At 39.4% G+C, this 21,788-nt stretch overlaps 1 protein-coding gene across 16 annotated transcripts in view; it reads right to left on the bottom strand.

Annotated features, from left to right (window-relative positions):
* The window catches only part of RAD18 (RAD18 E3 ubiquitin protein ligase), a 159,082-nt gene that overhangs the window by 74,587 nt on the left and 62,707 nt on the right, over positions 1 to 21,788 (bottom strand). For 15 of the 16 annotated variants that reach the window (XR_007774961.1, XR_007774959.1, XR_007774960.1 and 12 more), the window contains exons 8-10: positions 20,035 to 20,111; positions 19,138 to 19,198; positions 2,940 to 3,074 (exon numbers count right to left, since the gene is read on the bottom strand). Coding sequence is in view for 13 of the 16 variants with exons in the window: in XM_050957459.1 (XP_050813416.1) it covers positions 2,940 to 3,074; positions 19,138 to 19,198; positions 20,035 to 20,111 (273 nt within the window). In the remaining 3 variants the exon portion in view is untranslated. Of the gene's footprint in view, positions 1 to 1,619; positions 1,705 to 2,939; positions 3,075 to 19,137; positions 19,199 to 20,034; positions 20,112 to 21,788 lie in introns of those variants that run through there. The other variant, XM_050957469.1, reaches the window with a different exon arrangement.

The raw sequence follows: 21,788 nt of genomic DNA on the forward strand, positions 1-21,788 counted from the left end.
ATGTAAACCATGATCACTTAGAAGAAAAAATTTCAAGAATGACTGTCAACTATGACTTTGCCTAGCACTGCAGAACTGATCTTGACAAAATGCCAAATACTTTTGTAGCTACAGTGTGGATAAAGGCTTTGAGGCATTTCGTTTTAGGCAGTTTCCCTCGCCTTAAAATAAAATAACAAGAGGATTCGTCTTGTCAGTTGCGAATGCACTGCAGAATTCAGTGAGTTAGATGGTCAGTTAGCATAAATCAGCATAACTCAATTGAAATTAATGGATTAAAAAGGGAAAGATCTATTAGGTCTGTATATAATCCCCCAAAAGGCGACATATCCAAAATTAAAACTCTTTTTATACATGGCCTTAGTCAAAAACCGAATCAAATAAATATTTTAAAGAATACAAAAATATTATGAAGATGAGAAATTTAAGACACAAAGCCAGTCAAGAGCAAGTGAGATAGTTTTGATCATCTTTCCTCAGATGCAGTAAGAGAACAACGATTCGAGCATCATCAAAAACATGGTAGGAATTTGGAAGATTTGCAAAGTTCATTAAATAGAACCTGCCCACTGACAGATATTGCATCCACATGCAGAATTTTTGGGGACCACTGTACTAACTTTATAAATACTATATATATCATTGTAGGCATTGTATTCTGCTCCATGGAAAGGGGGTAGAGGGGAAAGGGCACGTTAACCACAGCTCCTCTACAAACTTTAGGGAGAAAGGGGTAATTACTGCAGTCTCTAGAATTGTAAACAGCTTCAGAGAAGTACCATCCCCTCGAGTGGTTTTCAGAACCACATTGGTTCATGTTAAGTTCGAGTGACGCAAGAGACAAAGAAAGAACCTGGGGTATAAAGTGTCAGCTAGAATTGACAAAGAGAGCTTGATTTTGATTCAATAAATGGACATGACCATTTGTCTGGAGGAGGCCACACTAAACCCTGAGGAAGGGCTGGAAGAACTGAAACCTGCTATCATCTACGTAGAACTAATGGGGGACTTCTGGCATGTTTTGTGTGCGTTTAGACCTTTTGTTGTTTTGTATGATTTCTTTGTATGGTTCTGTGCTTAAATAAATGTACTCTGCCTGGAAAGAGCTGTTTGATTACTCGTATTCAGTGGTGTACACTGGTCACAGCCCTTGGAGAGAAAGCAATGTGCAAGAACTGGATTCTTACTCAGTTACTGGGATAAACACAGTAAATTACAGGGAAGCTGTAACCTAAACCCATGGCCATGAGGGAGAGCAAGACAGGTCCCTGCCCAGAGAGAGGTGATAACTACACACCTGAGAGGACATTCCTTGAGCAGACCATGGATAGGGTTAGAAGTGTAGCTACCGTGATATACTGACAATCACTAAAAAGTAGAAGTCAATGGGAGTACTAAATGAAGAGCCAACAAAGTACATACCAATACATATTCACTTTTGTGAAGAACTAGAAAAAAAATGTACAATTCACATGAATGTTTCTATTCTCATTAGTGAATCTTTCACATAGCAGTTCACTAGTGCACTGTTCTTTTCTCTCTCATCTATTAAAATTTGCAGGTTGACACAGAGAAAATTACCTTTAATTGAAGACACTGAGAAACACGTTTTTTTTTTGTTTGTTTGTTTGTTTTTTTTTTTAAAAGAGTTGCCAAGCAAACACAAGATTTATGGATGAAAGAACACTCAGATGCAGCTAAGATCTGGCAGAAAAAAAAATACAAACAAACATTCATTGAAATTTCAAAGACTATGGAACGTTCTGAGCATATGAAGTATAATGAATATTTTGCACGTGTCTTTTGTGATCACTTGCACCAAACAAAATCGAAGAACACCAAATGATGCAAACTTTCTGGGATAAGCATATGAGGCAATGATGCAAGTACAATACAGCAGAATCCTCTGTGTTGTGGGTTGAAGATTTAATACACTAACATAGCTGAAAATATGATGGGAGTATTTTTTTAAGTGGATATGAGCAAACTTTAGGAAAAACTATGTATGACTTATTTTAGTTTAGCTTGTCAATAAAGCCCACAATTGAAAAAATACAAATACAAAGGCTGAATGAAAGATATATACAATCCTTATACATCATGATGAGACCTAGGTTTAGAACAGAGCATAGCTAGAAATTAATATTTCAGAGTCTGGGATCCCTTCATCTAATAAGATTCAGAGGGAGAGGCAAAATATAAGAGATACCATTTGTGGAACAAGTTGAAAAAGAAACTTTGCCCCCAAGATTTCTAAAATTGTAATAGTTCAAATAAAGATTATTATTTACTGCATCAAGCTCTGTATGAAATAAGCATAAAGTTCAGGTGTTAAAATGGTATTTCCATTTATTTTTATTCATGAAAGCTCTGTCAGAGGAGATAGGTCACGAGCCATTGACAGGCCAAAGCACCTATGCTGTTACCGTGAGAAAAGCAGGGATTTAAATGGCTGATAAAGTAAATTGACAAGTTTCCTGAGGTAGCAGCCAACAACACGTATCCAACTTTGGTCAGTGGAACTATTTAGTTGAAATTCTGTAAGCTTCACATGTTTAAATTCCACAAGGCTCAGACTTATAAGTACCCTCCAAGATCATCCCTAAAACATGACCACATTGCCACAACAAGCAATATCATAAAACAAATGAGACTGAACAATCTTATAGTGAGAGAACTAACAGGTATTTTTTTGGGTATTTTTTTGTCACTGCAGGTAGTAAAGACAGAATATCTATGCTGGATGTCGTTCCCACAGGCTGGACTACTCACATGCTTAACCTTAAGCATGTAAATATTTACCTTGTTAAATCACGACCTACATGACCACTGGGTAGTTGACTCTGTTTAATTGGTGGCTTTGGGGTATGCGTGCATCATCATGTCTTAGGGAAACCTAAGAATTATTTTTATTTTCAGATGTATTAAACATTACTCACCTGTGTCCATAGTCTGTTCTTCAGCAGTGGGTGCCTCTCTCTCTTGTAAGCTCTCAATTTTCCTTTTACCAGTTTTCTTCCATCGGTTATTTACCTGATCCACTAAAAGCTGAAATTCACCTTTATGTTTATTCCCTGCAAAAACAAAATTACACTCCTCTATGAAAAAGAAATTGCTCAGAGAACAGGCAGCACCATGAGTGTGCCAGGGGAGAGTGAAAAGGACATGAACAGAAACACAAATGCATAATAATGAAAACATCTCTCCATTTACAAAAAATCACCAACTGACTCACTGTTGCAACATTTTCAGTGTTCTATTTAAGAGCTCAATTATGAAAAGTGCTCACTGAAGTCAGTGGGAGTTTTACCACTAATTTCAGAGGAACAAAGATGTCAGTATCTCTCTAGTTAATTTGTTAGGTTTTTTTTTTTAATCAACTTGGTTAAAACCTCTGGAACCACATATCTTTCTGTATTCAAAAATAATTTCCACCAGTTATTCTGGTTACTTTAGACAGTTATTTTACATCATCAACTACTAGGCATACAATTATGTGAAAGATTTTTTTTTTTAAAAAAAAGGTCAAAAAACTAAATAAGAGACTCAGGATTTTTCCTCCACTTTAAGAAAATGGAAAGTTGGGTTTTTTTTTTTTATTATTATTATTTTTTTTTTAACGTTTACAAAAATGTTGTCCATAAAACAGAATCACACATGCAAGGTAGATCAAGAGAACATGCAAGAAGAAATGTTACTAGTCTATTTGCATTTTGCTAAAATTCATTTTAAACTTTTTTTTAAAGCAAGATGTGCTATAGAACAAAAACATCTGTTCGTTCAAAAGCCAGGTTAAGTGTGCAAGCACATTAGAATTAAATAGTATTTCTTTTTCCCTAATACCATCATCTGCCGATTTCAAAAAAATCTGCTAAATAATTTAGTTATTCTTGCCATAATATTAGATAATGCTGTTGAAGAATTCTAGTTTCCTTGGGATTTGCTGGAGTACTGGTTGCTCATTAGGGTCCAGATGGCTCAGTGAATTGATCAGTAAGGGGATAGCAAGCTTTCCATCTCTGTCACTTGTCCTAATTCACAGTGGGACAATAGTTAATGAGAATAATCACAAATGATCTATTCAGAGGCCTATGCAGAAGGTGCTAGAGATATCAGTCCATTACATGGTGGAAAGCTATCTACATTCCAAACCATCACTGTGACATTGTGCAGTCTATATGGTTTTATAAAAATTTAATAATAAATGAATATAATGTAACTGAGATATTCTTCATGCAAAAGGTCTCTTGTAAAGTATCACGAAAAAGTTTATAATCTACTGAGTGTGATCATCCTATTTGTATAAATGTACCACTCTTGTATCTGAAACCAGAAATATGAAATATAACTCTGAGGGCCTAGTGTAAAGTGTGGACCATTAATGGTGGTTTGGAATCTTGATGACTCCCATTAACTAGGACCACTGTCTATAAATGGCTGTGTTTTACCCGTAAGTCTTCCTGTATACGTGTGTGCTGGCAAGTGGGTAATGAAGTCTTGCAGCAACATGTGATCACGTCACCTGAACTGGAATCCATCTTTAACCTAGTGTCTTTCCATTGAGAAGGAGGAGGAGGTGAGAACTCAAAGAGGGACAAAAGGATTCCCACCTTATACAAGAGATACATAAAGGAGTGGAAAAGAAGAAAGGGAGGGAAGAGCCAACATGAAGAATCCCCTTGCTACCACCTAAGCTGGGACAAGAGCTGTACCAGGGAAAAGAATTGTGCCCAGGCCTGGAAGGTGTCCAGTCTGAGAAAAAATTTACTGAAACATCTCTGAGGGAGAGATTACACTGGTCTACAATTTTTGAGAAGTCGTCTACTTCAGAGATAAAATGTGATATTTATTATGTATTTTGATGTGCTGAATTCAAATATGACAACTGATTGGCTACTGTTTCTAAGATATTTAAGTTTTTACATTTTATGTCTATGTATATTGTGTAGATAGCAGAGTTTTAATCATAAATTGTCAACCTAGGTCTTTTCATGTGTTCATGGTTGCTTTACATGATAATATTTCACCTGTCCTGTTTATGTAACACTTTAAAAATCAGCAAAAGAGTTCTATAAATAAAATTTATTATGAAACAAAAAGGCAAAAAACTATTATGGACATAGTTTAGTCCTATTCAGTGTCTACTCCGTGCTTCTTGGCTTGTCTCTTGTATTCATTAAATGGAGCATCTCTTGTCACTGTCCAGCAATAGTCTGCAAGCATTGATAGGCTCCATTTGCCCTGATAGCCTGCCAGGAGATTCCACTGCTGTAGTCTGGAGCCCAATAGCTCTGCCTTACTCTTGGGTAGTTCCAAATTCCTGACAAGGTCATTCAGTTCACCTTGTGTTATGAGGTGTGGTTCAGAGGAGGAGGATGGGAGAAAAATGTGGGTCCTGTGACATTGATGGTTCAGGACCAGAAGCTTCATCCTCTTCCTCTTCCTCATCTGACTCAAGTGAGAATGATTCTGGTGCATCAGAAACCATCAGTCCTTCTCCGTGGGGTACTGGGCGTATAGCTGATGGAATGTTTGGATAATGCACAGTCCACTTTTTCTTCTTTGACACACCTTTCCCAACTGGAGGCACCATGCAGAAGTAACAATTGCTGGTATGATCTGTTGGCTCTCTCCAAATCATTGGCACTGCAAAAGGCATAGATTTCCTTTTCCTGTTCAACCACTGGTGAGGATTTGTTGCACAAGTGTTGCAGTATATGTGTGGGGCCCACCTCTTGTCCTGATCTCAAATTTTGCAGCCAAAATAAAGGTGATAGGCTTTCTTAACCATAGTGCTTAGACTGCGCTTTTGTGATGCAAAAGTCACTTCACCACAAACATAGCAGAAGTTATCTGCACTGTTCACACAAGTACGAGGCATCTCTGCTCACTTTGGCTAAACAGAAATGTGTCCCTTTGCAAAATCAAACACTGACAAATAAGAGAGCACGAAACTGTATGATTTCTAGAGCTGACATAGGGCAATCTGTTCAGCAGAGTGATATAAGCTTTGTTATGATTGCATCATCCATGACTTCTAGGAATAACATGATGCAATTCATATCATGTATGACGCAATACCAGCTTCAGATTGCATCATTCATTGTTTTGCCTAAAGCAAGTACTGTCCAAACCCAGTCATAGATTTATTCATAGATCCAGTCAAAGATGTATTTTAGTCATTTCTGGTTTAAATTGAGATCCCTTCCCTTTATAACTCACTTATCCTCCGCCATTCCCAAGTCAAAGGTCGTATATACTGACTCAATAGCATATCATGAAAACTAGAGCTAATCAACAATTTTAAGCATCATTTTCGTTCTCAGTGACCCAGAATTAGTAAAGTTGGACTACATTTACTTCAGAAGCATTTTGGCTGTGAAGCAGTGTTATCTGTATTCAGTTTGATTAGACATAGATTTGTGTGTTTTATTTTATTTTGCTTGGTGACTTACTTTGTTCTGTCTGTTACTACTTGGAACCCCAATTATCCTACTTTCTGTATTTAATAAAATCACTTTTTACTTATTAATTGACCCAGAGTATGTATTAATACCTGGGGGGAGCAAACAGCCGTGCATATCTCTGTCAGTGTTATGGAGGGAGAACAATTTATAAGTTTACCCTGCATAAGCTTTATACAGGGTAAACAAATTTATTTGGGTTTAGACCCCAATTGGGAGTTGGGCATCTGAGTGCTAAAGACAAACACACTTCTGTGAGCTGTTTTCAGGTAAACCTGTAGCTTTGGGGCAGATAATTCAGACCCTGGGTCTGTGCTGAAGCAGACGGAAGTGTCTGGCTCAGCAAAACAGGGTGCTGGAGACTTGAGCTAGCAGGGAAAACAGGAGCAGAGGTAGTTTTGGCACATCAGTTGGCAGCTCCCAGGAGGGTTTCTGTGATCCAACCCGTCACAACCACCACGGCTGGCACTACCCAACAGAGAGTAAAGAATGGTCATGGAGACTGGACTGCCTCTTTTACTCCTAGCAACGGTTCCCTCTACTTCCAGAGGAAAGAGATAGATCACTGTGTAGGAAAAATTTGCACTGCTGCTGCTCCGCCCTGTTCCATGCATAGAGTATTCAGTCCTTAGGACAATCAACATAACTCAGACACTCTTATATTATATATTACAGGGGGCCTTTCAAAACTTAGAGAGAAATGCCAGACAACTCACTGAACCACTGCTGATCCAGACCACAATTTGGAAATCTGTTTTTCTTGTAAGAAAAGAAATAAAAAACAAATGTTAAGGCATTTTGTGCCACTAGGAAAGGCTAAAAACACCCTAAAGGGGAACTTAAGGCCACACATCACTGATGTTCTCTCTTCGCTGCAGATGTGCACAGAGCTTGCAGAACTGCCTTTTCTGCACACGCACACATAAAGACACACAGAGACAAAACCATGGCTTCCAGGTAACCGAAATAATGAGAAAGCTCCACTAATCATCTTAGAATTTTGTATTTGCTAATTTCACTTCTCACCTCACCTCCCCCAATCTAACACAGGTGAGGACTGCCACTATAAATTACACCAGAATTACATCAATATTTCTGTAAAATAAAGACTAGCTTTGAATAGTCAACTACTACCTTTTTCTGAATGAAAATGTGAATTCAGAAAGACAGTCATAAGTGTCACAAAGAGCAGATGCTTAGTTTTTTAAAAACTGCACCAACACTAACATTATTACAGTTGCAAAATCAAGTATTCAAAAGTTATGAAATGCCAGAATGCCTATGCAGCCTTAAATAATTAATTCAGCTCCCCTGAAAACATAGCCTTCACGTTGTATAAAAGGAAGCACTGATTGCTTAGAGAAGGATTGTTCTAGGCTGGCTATCTTCAACTTTTTCAATACCAAGACACCCTACCCATCTCTGTCTTATCTGGGTGCCATTGTTGTCAACCTTCCAGCATTCCACTTCAGTTTCTAGACTCAAAGGAAACAGAAAGATTTAACAAAGAAAAGTTCAGACTTTCCATAATTTTCCTTACCTCCCCTATATTAATGTCTCTGGAAAAGGACAGTGAAACAGATATCTGCACATTGTTTTAGGCAAAATCATGGTCAACAGGCTATAGATACATTCTATAAATTAATGTTAAAAATGCTATGCATAGAATCAGGACCAGCGCTAGGGGTTTGAGCGCCCTAGGCGGATGGCAATTTCGCCGCCCTGCGCGCTGGTCCCGTGGCTCCAGTGGAGCTGCCGCAGTGGTGCCTGCAGAGGGTCCGGTGCTCCGCAGCTCCGGTGGAGCTGCCGCAGTCATGCCTGCGGGCGGTTGACCAGAGCCACGCGAGGAGCCGACTGTCCGCAGGCACAACTGCGGCAGCTCCACCAGAGCCGCGGACCAGCAGACCCTCCACAGACACCACTGCAGCAGCTCCACCAGAGCCGCCTGCCGCCCCCTCCGGCAAAATGCCGCCCACCAATTATTCTGGTGCCCTAGGCGATTGCCTAGGCTGCCTAAATGGTAGCGACGGCCCTGCATAGAATAGTAAACTTCATTCTGCACTAATGTAACTTCCAGTTGTAATTCAAAATCCATGCACACTGTTTTTTGAGCAACTTTGCCCAATGGATTTTATAGGCAATAGATCTTTTGTTCAATAGTATCACAATTTAATAAATATTACTACAGAGTGTTAACGTTTATGACTACATCTGTTATTTCATATTTGAAGGAAAAAGTCTCTCTGTTCCAAGATGGTGACAATTTTTTCAGTAAAGGAAATTTTAATACAGAGCTGTGTGTTTTATTTATGATACCTCAGTGATTCAGAACATTCCTAATCACAATTCAATGCTACCCTTTAGTTATGTACTCATTGCGTTTTTGATGATTTAGTATGTTTATGATCAGCTTCTGGTAGTCAGACAAAGCAATGCTTATTATCTGGATACTCAAAATTCTCTTACTAAAAGGCTGGCAAAATGGGAAGTTTGCTCAGACAGAAGATTATGTAAATTACATGCTACCTATAGGGTGAAAACATACCCACTTATTTTTTTTAAAATGACTTTTACAAAAGGTTATTTGACTGTAATTACAGTAGTAAGGAAAGCCATGAAAATGTATTCATGCCTGTAGTTAGTTTTAGATTAATTGCAATATAAGGGCAGAGTTAGGCTACACATTTCTTTTCACTGAAAAATCCCAAAATCTAGAGTTGTCTTGAAAAATAGATTACTCTTTTTTGGCCTTTCAGAATAACTAATATTTGGAACATCTAACCTGGTGGAGGAAGCAGCCATTCATTTTCCATTGTTTTGTTTTGAATTAAATAAGCCCTGATTCCAATATATTTCTGAAAATTTTCATACAATAATGAAGATCTGTTTTTACTGACACACACAAAAAAAAAAATCTCAACATTCTCCAGGACTCCACATAAATATACCCAAAGAGCCAGTCCACAGAGATTTCAGACAGCCAAATCACCTAGAAAATAAAATACGAACAGATGTACGAGTTAAATGACTATCCCAAAATCAAAGAAACTGAAATATTTTCCAATACTTCATTTACCAGAGGGGATTCTGAGAAACAATAAACGTTTCTCTTCTGTCACTATTTATTATAACAGAAGTCTGTTGGTAACATAGGTGTATGATCTGTAAGCAAACCATTACTCAGAATAGTAGTATATATGAGGTACTGTACAGATATACATTATACAGCTACTGAATATTGGTGCAATGAAACAATTCCTCCTATATCCAGATTAATATTTATGCTTTATGGTAGACTAGAACAGTGTTTAACACCGCTTCTTTGTAAAAGCCATTCACATGCTGCCCTGAATGCACGTATTGTGGAGACGACTGAGGAGGCAGATCCTATCCTAACCACATAGCCGGAAAATCTAATTTGAACCCTCAGAAGAAATAAATGGCACCTAAGGGTCAGCTCCTCAGCTGGGGTAAATCAGCATAGCTCCATTGGCTTACCTCTGGACCTATTTCCACTGCAAAACGTAATAAACTAACAAGCAGTTTGGACTTGTCCACCCAACAAAGTCGATGGTAGTAGACTGGGAATCTAATATACATTTCATATTCAGTCCTATATCATCAGTGCTTAGGAAAGCCAATTTCTGGTATTGAAACCAAGGTGCTATGAATTCTGCAATTGTGAATTCAAACTTTTGGCCCAGTTGACACAGAAGTACTACTCTTCCAAGTCCTGATTTTTTCCCCTCTAGAAATTCAGCCTCCATCTCTCTGTTTACTCTAAAATCTCTTGCGCGCACACTGTGAAAAAGAAGAATAGCAGCACTTCCCTCCATCACCCCATGCCCCACCTTCACCTACCCCTCCATCCACCCTGTAAGATATTGGAAGAGGCCCCTCTTGGTGTTTCTGGTCCCAGCTCCCTTCTACTCCCACTCCTCTCCTCTGTGTCACTGCCAAATGCCCAGTCTCCCTTTCCATTCTCACTCACTGCTCTCCTTCTTCATACTCTTTCTCCTCCTCAAGAACTTAGTCCCACTCTCATTCTCTTTCCCTTCCAGTCACCCTTTCCTCTCCTATTCACTCATCAGTTATCATAGTCTTTCAGCCATCATAAAGAGGAAATAGAGCTCCGTAGCTCTTCACAGCAGCCAGGAGGAGTACATTCTCCTGACCTCCAAAGTTCCAGCTTTTTCTGGCATGCAAATACTGAATCAGGTAGAAAAAGGGAAGTTAGAAGATGCATAGAAACTGAATTAATAAAACAGATTTTTATGAAATGATCAAAATCAATAGATATAACTCAACAAAAAGTCTCATCTGAATATCCCTCTATGAATATCCCTCTGATAAAGAATTATCAGCACACTGTGACCTGTTCACAGAAACCAGAGGTGCCTTGGCAAAGATATTAGGTTCAATAAACAAATAAAACCTATGGAAGTTTGATTCATTTTTCTTTTCCCATCTAGAGAGAAATATTATTGGAAGTGCCTCCTATGATCCACACAAGAAGCTCCTTCCACCTCACTTCTTCTGCCAACCCTTTCAACATTACTCTTCTTACCAAGGATGCCTCTACGTCATCTTCCATCAGAACTTGTCCTATGCATGAGATCTGAGATAGTCACATACCATAGTGGTGGACAGAGTTGACTCATTTAGATAGAAATTAAACTCCTCAATGCAAGGATGCTGTCTATTAAGTGCTCTGTAAAGAGCCATGCACATTTAAAAAATAATTATTTAACTATGAATTCAAGTTCTGTGATATTGATTTGACCTAGCTTATCCTCCCACTGAAGGGAAAAAAGATTTTAAAATGGTGTATTTCCTTATCTTGTACATTTGACACCCTTCCTTTTGCTGCAGATGGCAGAAAATACATACACCATGAACAATTCTTTTCAATCAAAAAGTTAGCATATAAAATGCCTGTATTAAAGCAATACATATTGGTTAACATACTTTTCTGGCTCTTTACATGTTTTCCACATCTGTCAGTATTCTTTTAGTTTGTGGTGCAGCTACATAGCATTTAAATCACACAAGCGATGTCCTGGAAAACAAGCCACATCTAGCATACAATATAAACCACTGCTGCGCAATGTCTAAAATTATACCAGGCACATGTTTTTAAGAATTGTGGGCATTTTGATAATACAACTGCAAATGCAATTACAAACATTTAAAAAAAAACACGACATCAATCACTAAACCTCTCTCTGAATCACAAGGCAAACAAAAAGATTAAGAAAACATTACAGTAGAAAATGAATTTTTTTGTACAAATGAAAGAAAATCTACAAAAAAAACAGGATCTGGATCCTGCAAAGAGCTGAGCTCAGCTCCAAATTCAATAAAAAAAGGCCCTATCCTTCTGTCATTGAATTCAAGGGGAACAGAAGGAGGACATGTGTTATTAAAGAAAGGAAAGAATGGTTACCTACCTTCTAGTAATTCAAGATGTTGTAGTGACTGTGGATCTTGCTATAGGTGCACATTAATATCATGCCCATGAGCCAGGACTCTCTTGAATGGTAGAGTCCGGTGGGGACACAGCTTGCCCTATGTCTCCTCACGCTCTTCTGCAAGGACATAAACTGCAGAGCAAGCACAACTCTCATTGAGTTCTTTCGAGACTTGAAGTTCAGTTAGCTGAGGACTCCTAAAGTGGGAACGGAAGATGAGCCACAGAACTCACACTGACAACAACATCTTGAAGAACCACTGTGACTGTACAATTGGCAACTGTTTTCTCTTCTTTGAGAATGGGTCAGTGTGGATTCTATTTTGACTGGCAAGCAGTATCCTCTTCAAGATAATGGGGAAGAGGAATATCAGCTGTATCAGTCAATTAGAAAGGACTACCACTCTTCCAATTCTGGCACCAGTCAAGTCCAGGGCATAATGTTTGACAAATATGAGCAGAGTGCTCCATGTAGCAGCTTTGTAAACTTCAGATATTGGCACGTTATAGAGACAGGCCAAGGATGCTGAGTGAAACTTGATAGTCAGTGGGGGCAGCACATCTGGCAGCGGAAAACACAGTGAGGTACACTGAATTATCCATTAGATAGTTTATGAAGAAACAGCCTGGCATTTGGACTGACCAGCTGTAGTCACAAATAGAGGCGGTGACAGTCTGAAAAAGATTTAATCCTGTCGGTGTAACATTGGAGAGCTCTGGAAACATCCAGGGTGTGTTGCTTCTTCTCTTTATGCAAGGAATGCAGTTTTGGTAAGACCTCAGGACAAGGCAATAGACTGGTTTATGTGGAACTGAGAAAGCACCTTAAGAATACCTTTCACATCACCTTGTCTTTATGGCACACAGTATGCCATAAAGATATTATGAATGCCTTAAGCTCATTTACTCTTATGGCCATGGTGATGGCCACAAGAAAGACCATTCCACGGGTAAAATGATGAATGGAGCTCTCCAAGAGGGGCTCAAAGGAAGGCTTCATAAAAACTTAAGCAGGACAATGCTGAAATCCCATGCCAGAGTGGATTTGGCAACCAATGGATATGTACACATTAGGCCCTTATGACACTTGGATATCATTGGATGAAAGAAGACAAACAACAACTGTGTCAAAAGATGATATGCCAATATTACCACTAGACAGACTATGATTGAACTAAGAATACAGGTGCTTCAACAACAAATCCAGAATCTTCGGTATTAGCAACTTCCATCTAGAGGAAGATGCTTTTTTTGTGGATAGCTCCCTGCCTTCTATTACAAAGGAACAAAGAGCAGTCTCTTCTAATAGTACTCAGTCAGCCAGCATCCAGATTAGCAACTATAGCATCACTGGGTCTAGATGTAACACTTGACCATGATCTTGCAATAGCAGGTGCCGACAGTTCAACAGCCTGATCCGGGGGGTTTCAAGAATATTCTGAGCAGGTCCATCAGCTAGAACATCTTGGCCCATAGGGAGATATAAGAATGCACTTGGCCTGGTCTCTGGGTTTGGCAATCACCTTGGATATCAGTAGGATTGGTGGGAAAGTATAAAAACTTCCTTGATTCTAGTGCAAAAGGAAGGTTTATGCCCCCTCTGGATCAGAGGTTGAGACATTTGGTGCTCCCCCCAGAAGTGATCAGGTTATCATCAGATTTCCTCCATTGGTGGAATATCAACTGGACAGACTTCAGTAGTGACCGCTTCTAGTTGGCAGCAGTTTCTCTGCTTAGAGAAATCTGCCAAGTTGTTGCTTGATCCCAGAAGATGCAGGGCTATCGTGGCTATACCGTGTAGGCAGTAGCAATTCTATAGCTCAATCGCCTCTTCACTGGGCAAGGGAAGGAGGGCTGGCCCCATTCTTGTTTATGTGGGACATCACTAGTGTGTGATCTGACAGTATTTGTCAGGGCCTTAAGACTGGGAGGAACACCATACACACCAGTATAATGGATATCAGTTCCAGGGCATTTATATATAATCTCTTGTCTTCTAGGGACCACGTCCCTTGTGCCTGCAGTAGGGCACCCAGGCAGACCAAACTCCCTCCCTTACCCCTCAGCCTGCTCCAGGCACATCCATAAGCAAAGCTCTAAGACGGCATGGGGTATTGAGTGGTACTTTTTCTTGGACACTGTTGAGGTGTAGCCACCAGGTCAGTGCCTTGAGGACAAAAGCCAGAATTATTACTCTCTTGCTCAGCCTATGCCTGGTGAGAGAGTAGATGGACCTGAGTCAAAGTTGTAGAGGCCTCAAGTGAAGTCTGTCAAGTGCTGTCACAGATGTACCCACTGATACGCAGCCTAATAATGTAATCAGGTCCATAACATCATAAGACATGCTATCAATCTGTTTAATAATGACCTTAGTGAGATAAACCTGTCCTGAGGTAAGTACACTCTCATTGTTTTGAACTCTACCCTGGCTCCTATGAATTCTGTCATCACGAATGGAAAGAAAGACAATTCCTCATAGTTCACCAGGAGGCCCAGTTGGGTAAACAGAGAAAGACTATTGCCACAATTTCAGAGTTAACAGCACCTCTGACACCCCACACACTCTCCTGGTCTTCCTTGAGAGTACTCACTTAAGGTTTTAGGCTTCCTAGATGCCATCTCTCTTGGAGCAGAGACCCTTCAGACTGTGGATTTAGGCTTGCAGTCTCTCTGCACTTGACTGTTTTTCCACCAGTTCTAATAGGGTCCAGTACCTGTGGTTAACACTTTCTCCAGGATCTACAAACAGCACACACCAGTTACCAACCAGCCTTCATAAAGCAAGGGGCATTTAATTCTTAATGCAAAAGCATTAAGGAGAAAACAAAAATAATAATCTACATGCATAGTAAAAGCTTACTAAAGGTCACCCTTAACTCCAACCCCAGTATTTCAGACCCCAGAAATGGGATTTTTCCTCCCCTTGGTTACAAGCTCATGTCAGTTTTTAGGTCAAGTACCAGACCCCAACTGGAAAGTTCAGTTGATTCTTTATATAGCTAGGACCTTTAAAATCCAGTGTCCGGGAACAAGTAATCACCAGTATCCACAAGGTGCAGGTTCAAAAAGCTAGGTTTTTTAATAACCAGGGTTTGGGAATTTGCATTAGCTATGCCCCAGAAAACCCGTTTAACACATTGTCCCAAATGTCCATGCCTATCTGGTACTTTAAATACAGTCCTTTTAACTCCTTACACTTCCAAGATCTCATATCTGTCACAGGTGTAATTTAGATTTGCCAGAGTTTTGTGATCAGATTTGCCTCTGATCGATCAGTCAACTAAATACAGATAGGTGTGGAGGCCTCTCCTCCTTAGGGGTGTTGCCACCATAGCAAGGCACTTTGTGAAGTTGCTTGATGAGGTAGAGAATCCAAAAAGCAGTACCACATGCTGGTAAGGATTCTGTCCCACTGTAAATCTAAGGTACTTCCTGTAGGCTGGGTGGATGGTGATGTGGAAGTACGTATCCTGAAAGTCGGCAGTCACTAACCAGTCATGAGTCTGAGGAGCTGGAATGATGAGGCAAATGTTACCATTCTGAAGCAGAGGCAGCATATGTATGTATTCAGTCTCCTCAGGTCTAGGATAGGACAAAGACCTCTCCCCCTTTCTTCTTCAGAATGTGGAACTATCAGGAGTAGAAATATCTGCGCTTGTAATCCCACAATTTTTTTTCTATGGCTCCTAGACAGAGCAATGAGGCTACTTTATTTCATTTTTATTTTATTTTTTTGCAACTGACTCTTGTGAGGAGATTCTCCAAAGAGAGAGAGGGAAGACAGCAGGTAGAGAGTAAAGAGAATTGGATAGGGCAGCCATAAGTAACTATGTCTATCATCCATTTGTCAGCTGTGATCCCTGACCAATGGAAGGTGATGAGGCAATTTCTGAAGATTGGCTATAGGACCTTGGTTTCAGCGTGGCTCGCAATCATTTCTTCAAACCTGCTGCCTCTGGGAATCAGGCTGAAGTGCAATGTTCTCGCTACTAGTTTCTCTTCTTTGATGGGATCTTTGAGTTCCCATCGGCAGTCTTGTGGGAGCCTCAACAGGAAGAGTCACCCATTCCAATGTCAGGAAGCTCTATTTTTCAAAACAGAGCTTGATAATGAGCAGTTCTAACTTGCAGAGAGGCCAAGTAGGTCTTATTTCCATCTCAAAAGATCCAGCTTCTTGAGACCCTTATTCTTTGGGGTCCTTTTAGTTGATCTTTGTTTTGTTTTCTCCCCTGAATCACTGAAAGGACTGCAAGTCCTGGTGTGGGATGTGAGAAGAACTGTTCAAAGCCCTTCGGTGCGACTTGGTAATGTTTCTGCACTTGCTTCTAAGTCAGAAGAAGTGAGGCCAGCATGTGCCAGTGATCCTTTGCAGTCTCCAACTTGCCCTTGCTAACCGGCAGGGCAATCTTTGTAGGCACTGAGGAGCTCAAGATGTTGAACATCTAGTATATATTCTCTTGAATTACTGTCATCTCAATTTCCAAGGTGTCTGCTGTCTTGTTAGAAGCTCCTGGAATGCTCTAAAGTCTTCCAGAGATGGGTTAGTGTTGGTACAACTGCCTCACTAGGAGAAAAAGATGAGTCTTCGCATGGAGAGGGCAGCTGGGCTTGCTTTGCACCTGCTCATGGCAGGGCAAGAAGTGAAGCTTGAGCCTCATGTCCCTCAGTTTCTGGTGTGCGAGGAGGAGTGGCAAACGGAGAAATTGCTAAGAATGTGCAACCCTGATAGACACAGCTATTCAAAAGATTCTGAGGTTGTGTACATAAGACACAGTCACATTTACAGTGGGATCCACTCTGACACACACTCAAAGAATCACCTTTAACATTTTTATTTTTAAAGGTACAGATTCTCACAGCAGCTCAAGTGGCCTCCAGCAGCAGGCATACAAACACCCGTTCAGATTACTGAGCCAAAAAATATTCATTTGTTATTCTAAAACACTTCAAACACACCTGAAGAGGGAATTGCGTACTTCACCGTCTGCCAAAAGTATGGTAAACTGTACTCAACAGAAGAAAACGGGTCTTGCTTCTGGCTACTTTGAGCCTTTTAAAGAGGTTATTGAAGGAAATATCACCTCGTTGCAAGTTTCATACTGAAGAATACAACAAAAGAAATGATACGGCATATGGAATATTTTAGCATGTTATGGAACTCATGCCAGCAGAAAGCCAAAGAATGAACATGAATTCAACTATGAATTTTGCACCTTTGGAGGCAAATGTGCTAAATTAAAAGGATGAAAGTGTTCCATGCTATATATTAAAACCCTGAAGCCCCTCCATATTACAGACACAACATACCTAGTGAAAGTCTTTTAAATTCTGAAATGTCCTCTAACTTTGCAGGATTGGAGTCTAAGTCTGAATACATTTTGAGACTTGTCCTCAGCAGCCCATGATCCTTTGTTCAAACACATGACTTAAATGGATTTTGGATCAGTCCCTTAAAGAGCTACTAGACACTGGTCAGAATTAAGAAAGCATGCCTTTTAGAGACTATTAAGCTTAATCAGAATTTCTGCATTTCTGTTCCCCTGAATTGTATTAGTAGAGATTTTTGCATGGAAGCAGAACTATTATTAATGAATTGCTTTGACTTAAATGAAACTGCTTAAGATCTAAAACCAACAATAACATGTATACAGAGATATAAATAAATATATCTGAAATAAAACTGTTAAAAGTAAAATAGTAGAAGGTTTGCCTACCATTCAAGCCCGAATTCAGGCTTGGCATAAGTGGTTGCAACCTTACAAATGTCATCAGAATAGTATCCAGTAAATGCAGAGTTGTATTACTCTAGGGATTAGTTTGGCCCTAAGGCATTGGAGGAAAAATACGTAGAAACAGGAAATATGACCACGTTACAGTTTTAAATGGATCCTTAAATATAACCAGGACAAATTATCCCTTCATTTCACTGCTACTGCATGCTTAAAATGGGAGACATTAAAATGTAATGCTCCTGTAAAATGTTGAAAATTGTATCAGTGGGATATGGCTCACTGTTGAGATAGCTTGAGTTTCCGAGCAGACTGTCAATGAAGTGAAATGACTGGGGTAGATAGGAGAAACGAAAAATCCAAGAACAAAATTAAAATTCAAGAGCTAAGGATCATGAATGTTCTATTTATAGACATATAACCCAGCAAATACACGAGAAACAGGGAAATCAACATACTGAATGCAATTTCTGCAGCAAGTTATTGGAAAAAGGATGCAGGTTCGGCAATCTGAATGCAAGAATGCTACCCAGTCAATAAGGGTGCATCCCAAGTGGTACCAAGAGCTCCTAATTCCCTCTCTTAGGAGATGCTAGGAATTTTGCAGGATCAGATCATAAAAGGAATAAAATGCACACTATATAATACATTTTTAAATAGCAAGAAAACCCATCCTCTTGCTTGGAAAATCTATTGTGTAATTGGTCTTATTAATGGAATTGAACATTTCCCTTCTGGGAGGACAGATTCATAGATTCCCAGGCCAGAAGGGACCATTATGATGATCTAGTCTGACCTCCTGTGTAATACAGGCCATAAAAACTTCCCCAAAAAAATTCCTTGAACATCTCTTAGAAAAAACATTCACTCAATCTTGATTTTAAAATGGCCAGTGAAGGAGAATCCACCAGGACCCTTGGTAAATTGTTTCAGTGGTTAGTTACCCTCACTGCTAAAAACTTACTCTTTATTTAGGTGCCAGAGTCTCAAAAAAAATTTTTTTCAACATACCAACTTGCTCAACACACCAACTGCTCCTGAGGACAAACTGTAATTACTGCATACTGAATCTTCCCTTTTTGAAGTAGGCTATTGGGAATTTAGTACTGAAACAACTGTAATGGAATCCTTCAACTTCAAGAATTCTTGAGCCCTGTCAGCTTGGGTTTAGGCCTGTAGATGGGTCCAGAAACTGTACTGGATGCATTAGTTAATTATCTTCTTCGGTGAGGGAGGAAGATCATGCTCCGCCTAAGATATATAGCCTCCACCTAAACTATCTGAGTGCTTCACAATATCGATTGTATATTAATGCCTCACAACACCATGTAAAGACAGAAATGTTATGGTCCTCATTTTTCTTAAACAGATGGGGGGACGGAGGCAGAGAGAGGCTATTTTTATATTTGCACGTATGCCTACAGCAAAGAATAGGAGTTTTTAAAACACAAAATGCGAAAGTTGTATTACTTACGATAATCGGTGTGAATCTCATCTATTTCCTTTTCTGTCTGGTCCTTTGTAAATGTCATGCTCTGCAAAGTGATACAAAATGTTCATTTGAAGAAAATGAAGATATAGAGCACATTTTAGAAACACAAGCTTTAACGTCAGAATGTGAAGGAAACTTACCTTTGAACCAGAGGAAATATTCTTTTTCACCTCCACTCTTTAGACACTATGTCAACTCTACGGTGGAGGAGATCATTTGTCCAGATCTTTCCCACCATCTCTGATCAGCACTACCGTTAACATTTAATATATACCTGGGCTCTTTATAAAGTGCCCCTTCGCTCTACTTTCACAAGAGCAACAGGAGACTGCCAAGCTGGTAAGGAGACTAAACAGAACAAAAATAGACCTTCCTTAAGGCCTCCCTCCAGTCTTCTGATTGGTTCAAGGCCAGGTCAGTATCTTTATCTCACTTTATAAAAACCACTCGGTATTTTTATTGCAATCATAAAATGCTCAAGGTAGGTGGTTCGACCACAGAAGCATCAGTACCATGACATTTTAACTAAGTTGTTTTACACTAGTTATTTAAAATACACCCACAGAAATATCTTGAATATGCTACTAATGGCTGTAGCGTCTTGGCACCATGCGCTCTGCTCCCCCTTTCCCTCCCCCAAGCCATCCCGCCATGTACCAACAACAGCGCTCTCCTGTTAGAAGTACCACCATCACCATGATTCCCTCTCCCTGCTCTGAAGGACTGAGTTGGGTAGGATTTAGCCCAGGATATAAATGGTTTTCCAGTTGAATATTTTAGCACACTGAAAGGAACCAGCAATTCCTTTAAATAAGTAATATGTAAAAATGCTTCATGTCCCATTCCATAACTCTTTTGGTACAGAGATGACAAACTTACATTTTCACCAGCTTTACTAAATTCAAGTTGAGTCCGAGTTTTCTCGTTGTTTTCAAGCTCTTTCACTATTTCTGCAACTGTTAATATCAACAAGCATTATAAATGGCAGAACCACAAAATGGCTGCTAAGATAAAGAATAAAACAGCATTGAAAAGAACTGTCCTAGAGCTAAATGACATTCAGGGCTACCTGCATTAATCTTTCACCTCAGGACACTGTCTGAAATTCAGATTTGAGTCACAAATGAAAACAAAATAGAATAGGCTTATCCCAGTAGGCTAGTGGACATTTGTTAACACTGCAAAACCATAATTTGCAATAGTTCAGTAGTATTGGTAGTCCATACGCAAGACTCAGGAACAGAACACAAAGTCAAGAGCTATGGGCCCTGGCAGAGCTGCCTTGAGGAAGGTTACACAGTGCTTGCTTTCAGATGGCTCCTAGCCAGTCCCAGGCCATTAATCTCTTACTTTCTCCCAGTATGAAATTCATTTCCATTCTCTCTCTCTCTCTCTCCCCCATATATAAGATTTTCATTGGATGTTGTACCAACATATTAGATTTTCTATGATATATATAGATATATTTGTACCAAGTCTCCATTTTATAGCATATATTTAAATGAAAGAGATTAAATTATGAAATATGCTGTTATATTCTTTTTTAGTTCCAAGGACTACATCCCAAATGCAAAACAAAACTGCCTGTGGCTGTCATTCCAAAACCCATAGTCCAAAGAAAGATCACATATTACCATAAGAATTAAACCAGGCACATCTAAAGATTACAATTAGGCACAAGTGGGCGCATTAACACTCTAGACATAACTAGAGCTATGCAGTACTGTGTGTAATTTATTGTGCTATTTAAATTACTAATTCATCTCTATGCCTAAATATATCTGCAGAGCCACCAGAAAACTATGTGCATTTATAAAAACAAATACTTTCATGAGACAATTAAGTGTTCAGGGTTTGGACAGAGAATAAAAAAATCTTAAATTATATAGTAATAAAAATCGGAAAGAACCTGGTTTACGCCAAAATCCAGGAATACCCTTTCAGCAATTCAGCTATCCTTATTTCACAATGGCCCCAGCAGCTTTGCTATAGGTGAGGATGAATTAATACTTCTTGGGATTTAATATTCCAGCTTTGTAAGAAGCACATTGAGTCAAAACTTGTTAAAGGTAGCACTGCATCATTTATGGGTTGCTACTTAAAGTACGCTGTAGAAGTATTCATTACTACTATGGGAATCTATATGTGAAAAAAATCACCCTTAGAATAGAGTAATGCCCAGAATCCTGGAACTGTAATACAGAACTGTGTGTACTGCAGCACCTACGTTTAGTGGGTCTTGTGTAAACATACTACTGAAGCCTCATCAGAACTGGTTTCTTTTTATGTTGTTCTTGCCAAACAAACCCTACACCAGTAAAAACCCCACTTCCGTGAACGCTTCCCTCCACTCCTGTGCTCCTGCTTGTCCTCTCTGAACTGTCTAAACCTTACATAACTGCATCCTTCTTACACCTGCCACCATTTTCTGTCAATTCAAGGAGGGAAATTTTTAATGTTTCTTTAAAAAAAAAGTTAGTAAAAACTATTATAGTAAATACAATTGTCCTCTGAAGAGTTATGTTAAAACTGGAGACTAAAATTCAATAATGAAATTGTCAACTGGGAGTTTTAATCCTAATGTAAAGGCAAATCTCACACACCTTAAAGATGGAGTCACTACAGAGCCTCCA

The sequence above is a fragment of the Gopherus flavomarginatus genome, chromosome 6 (assembly GCF_025201925.1).
Source record: "Gopherus flavomarginatus isolate rGopFla2 chromosome 6, rGopFla2.mat.asm, whole genome shotgun sequence".
Classification (NCBI taxonomy): Eukaryota; Metazoa; Chordata; order Testudines; family Testudinidae; genus Gopherus; species Gopherus flavomarginatus.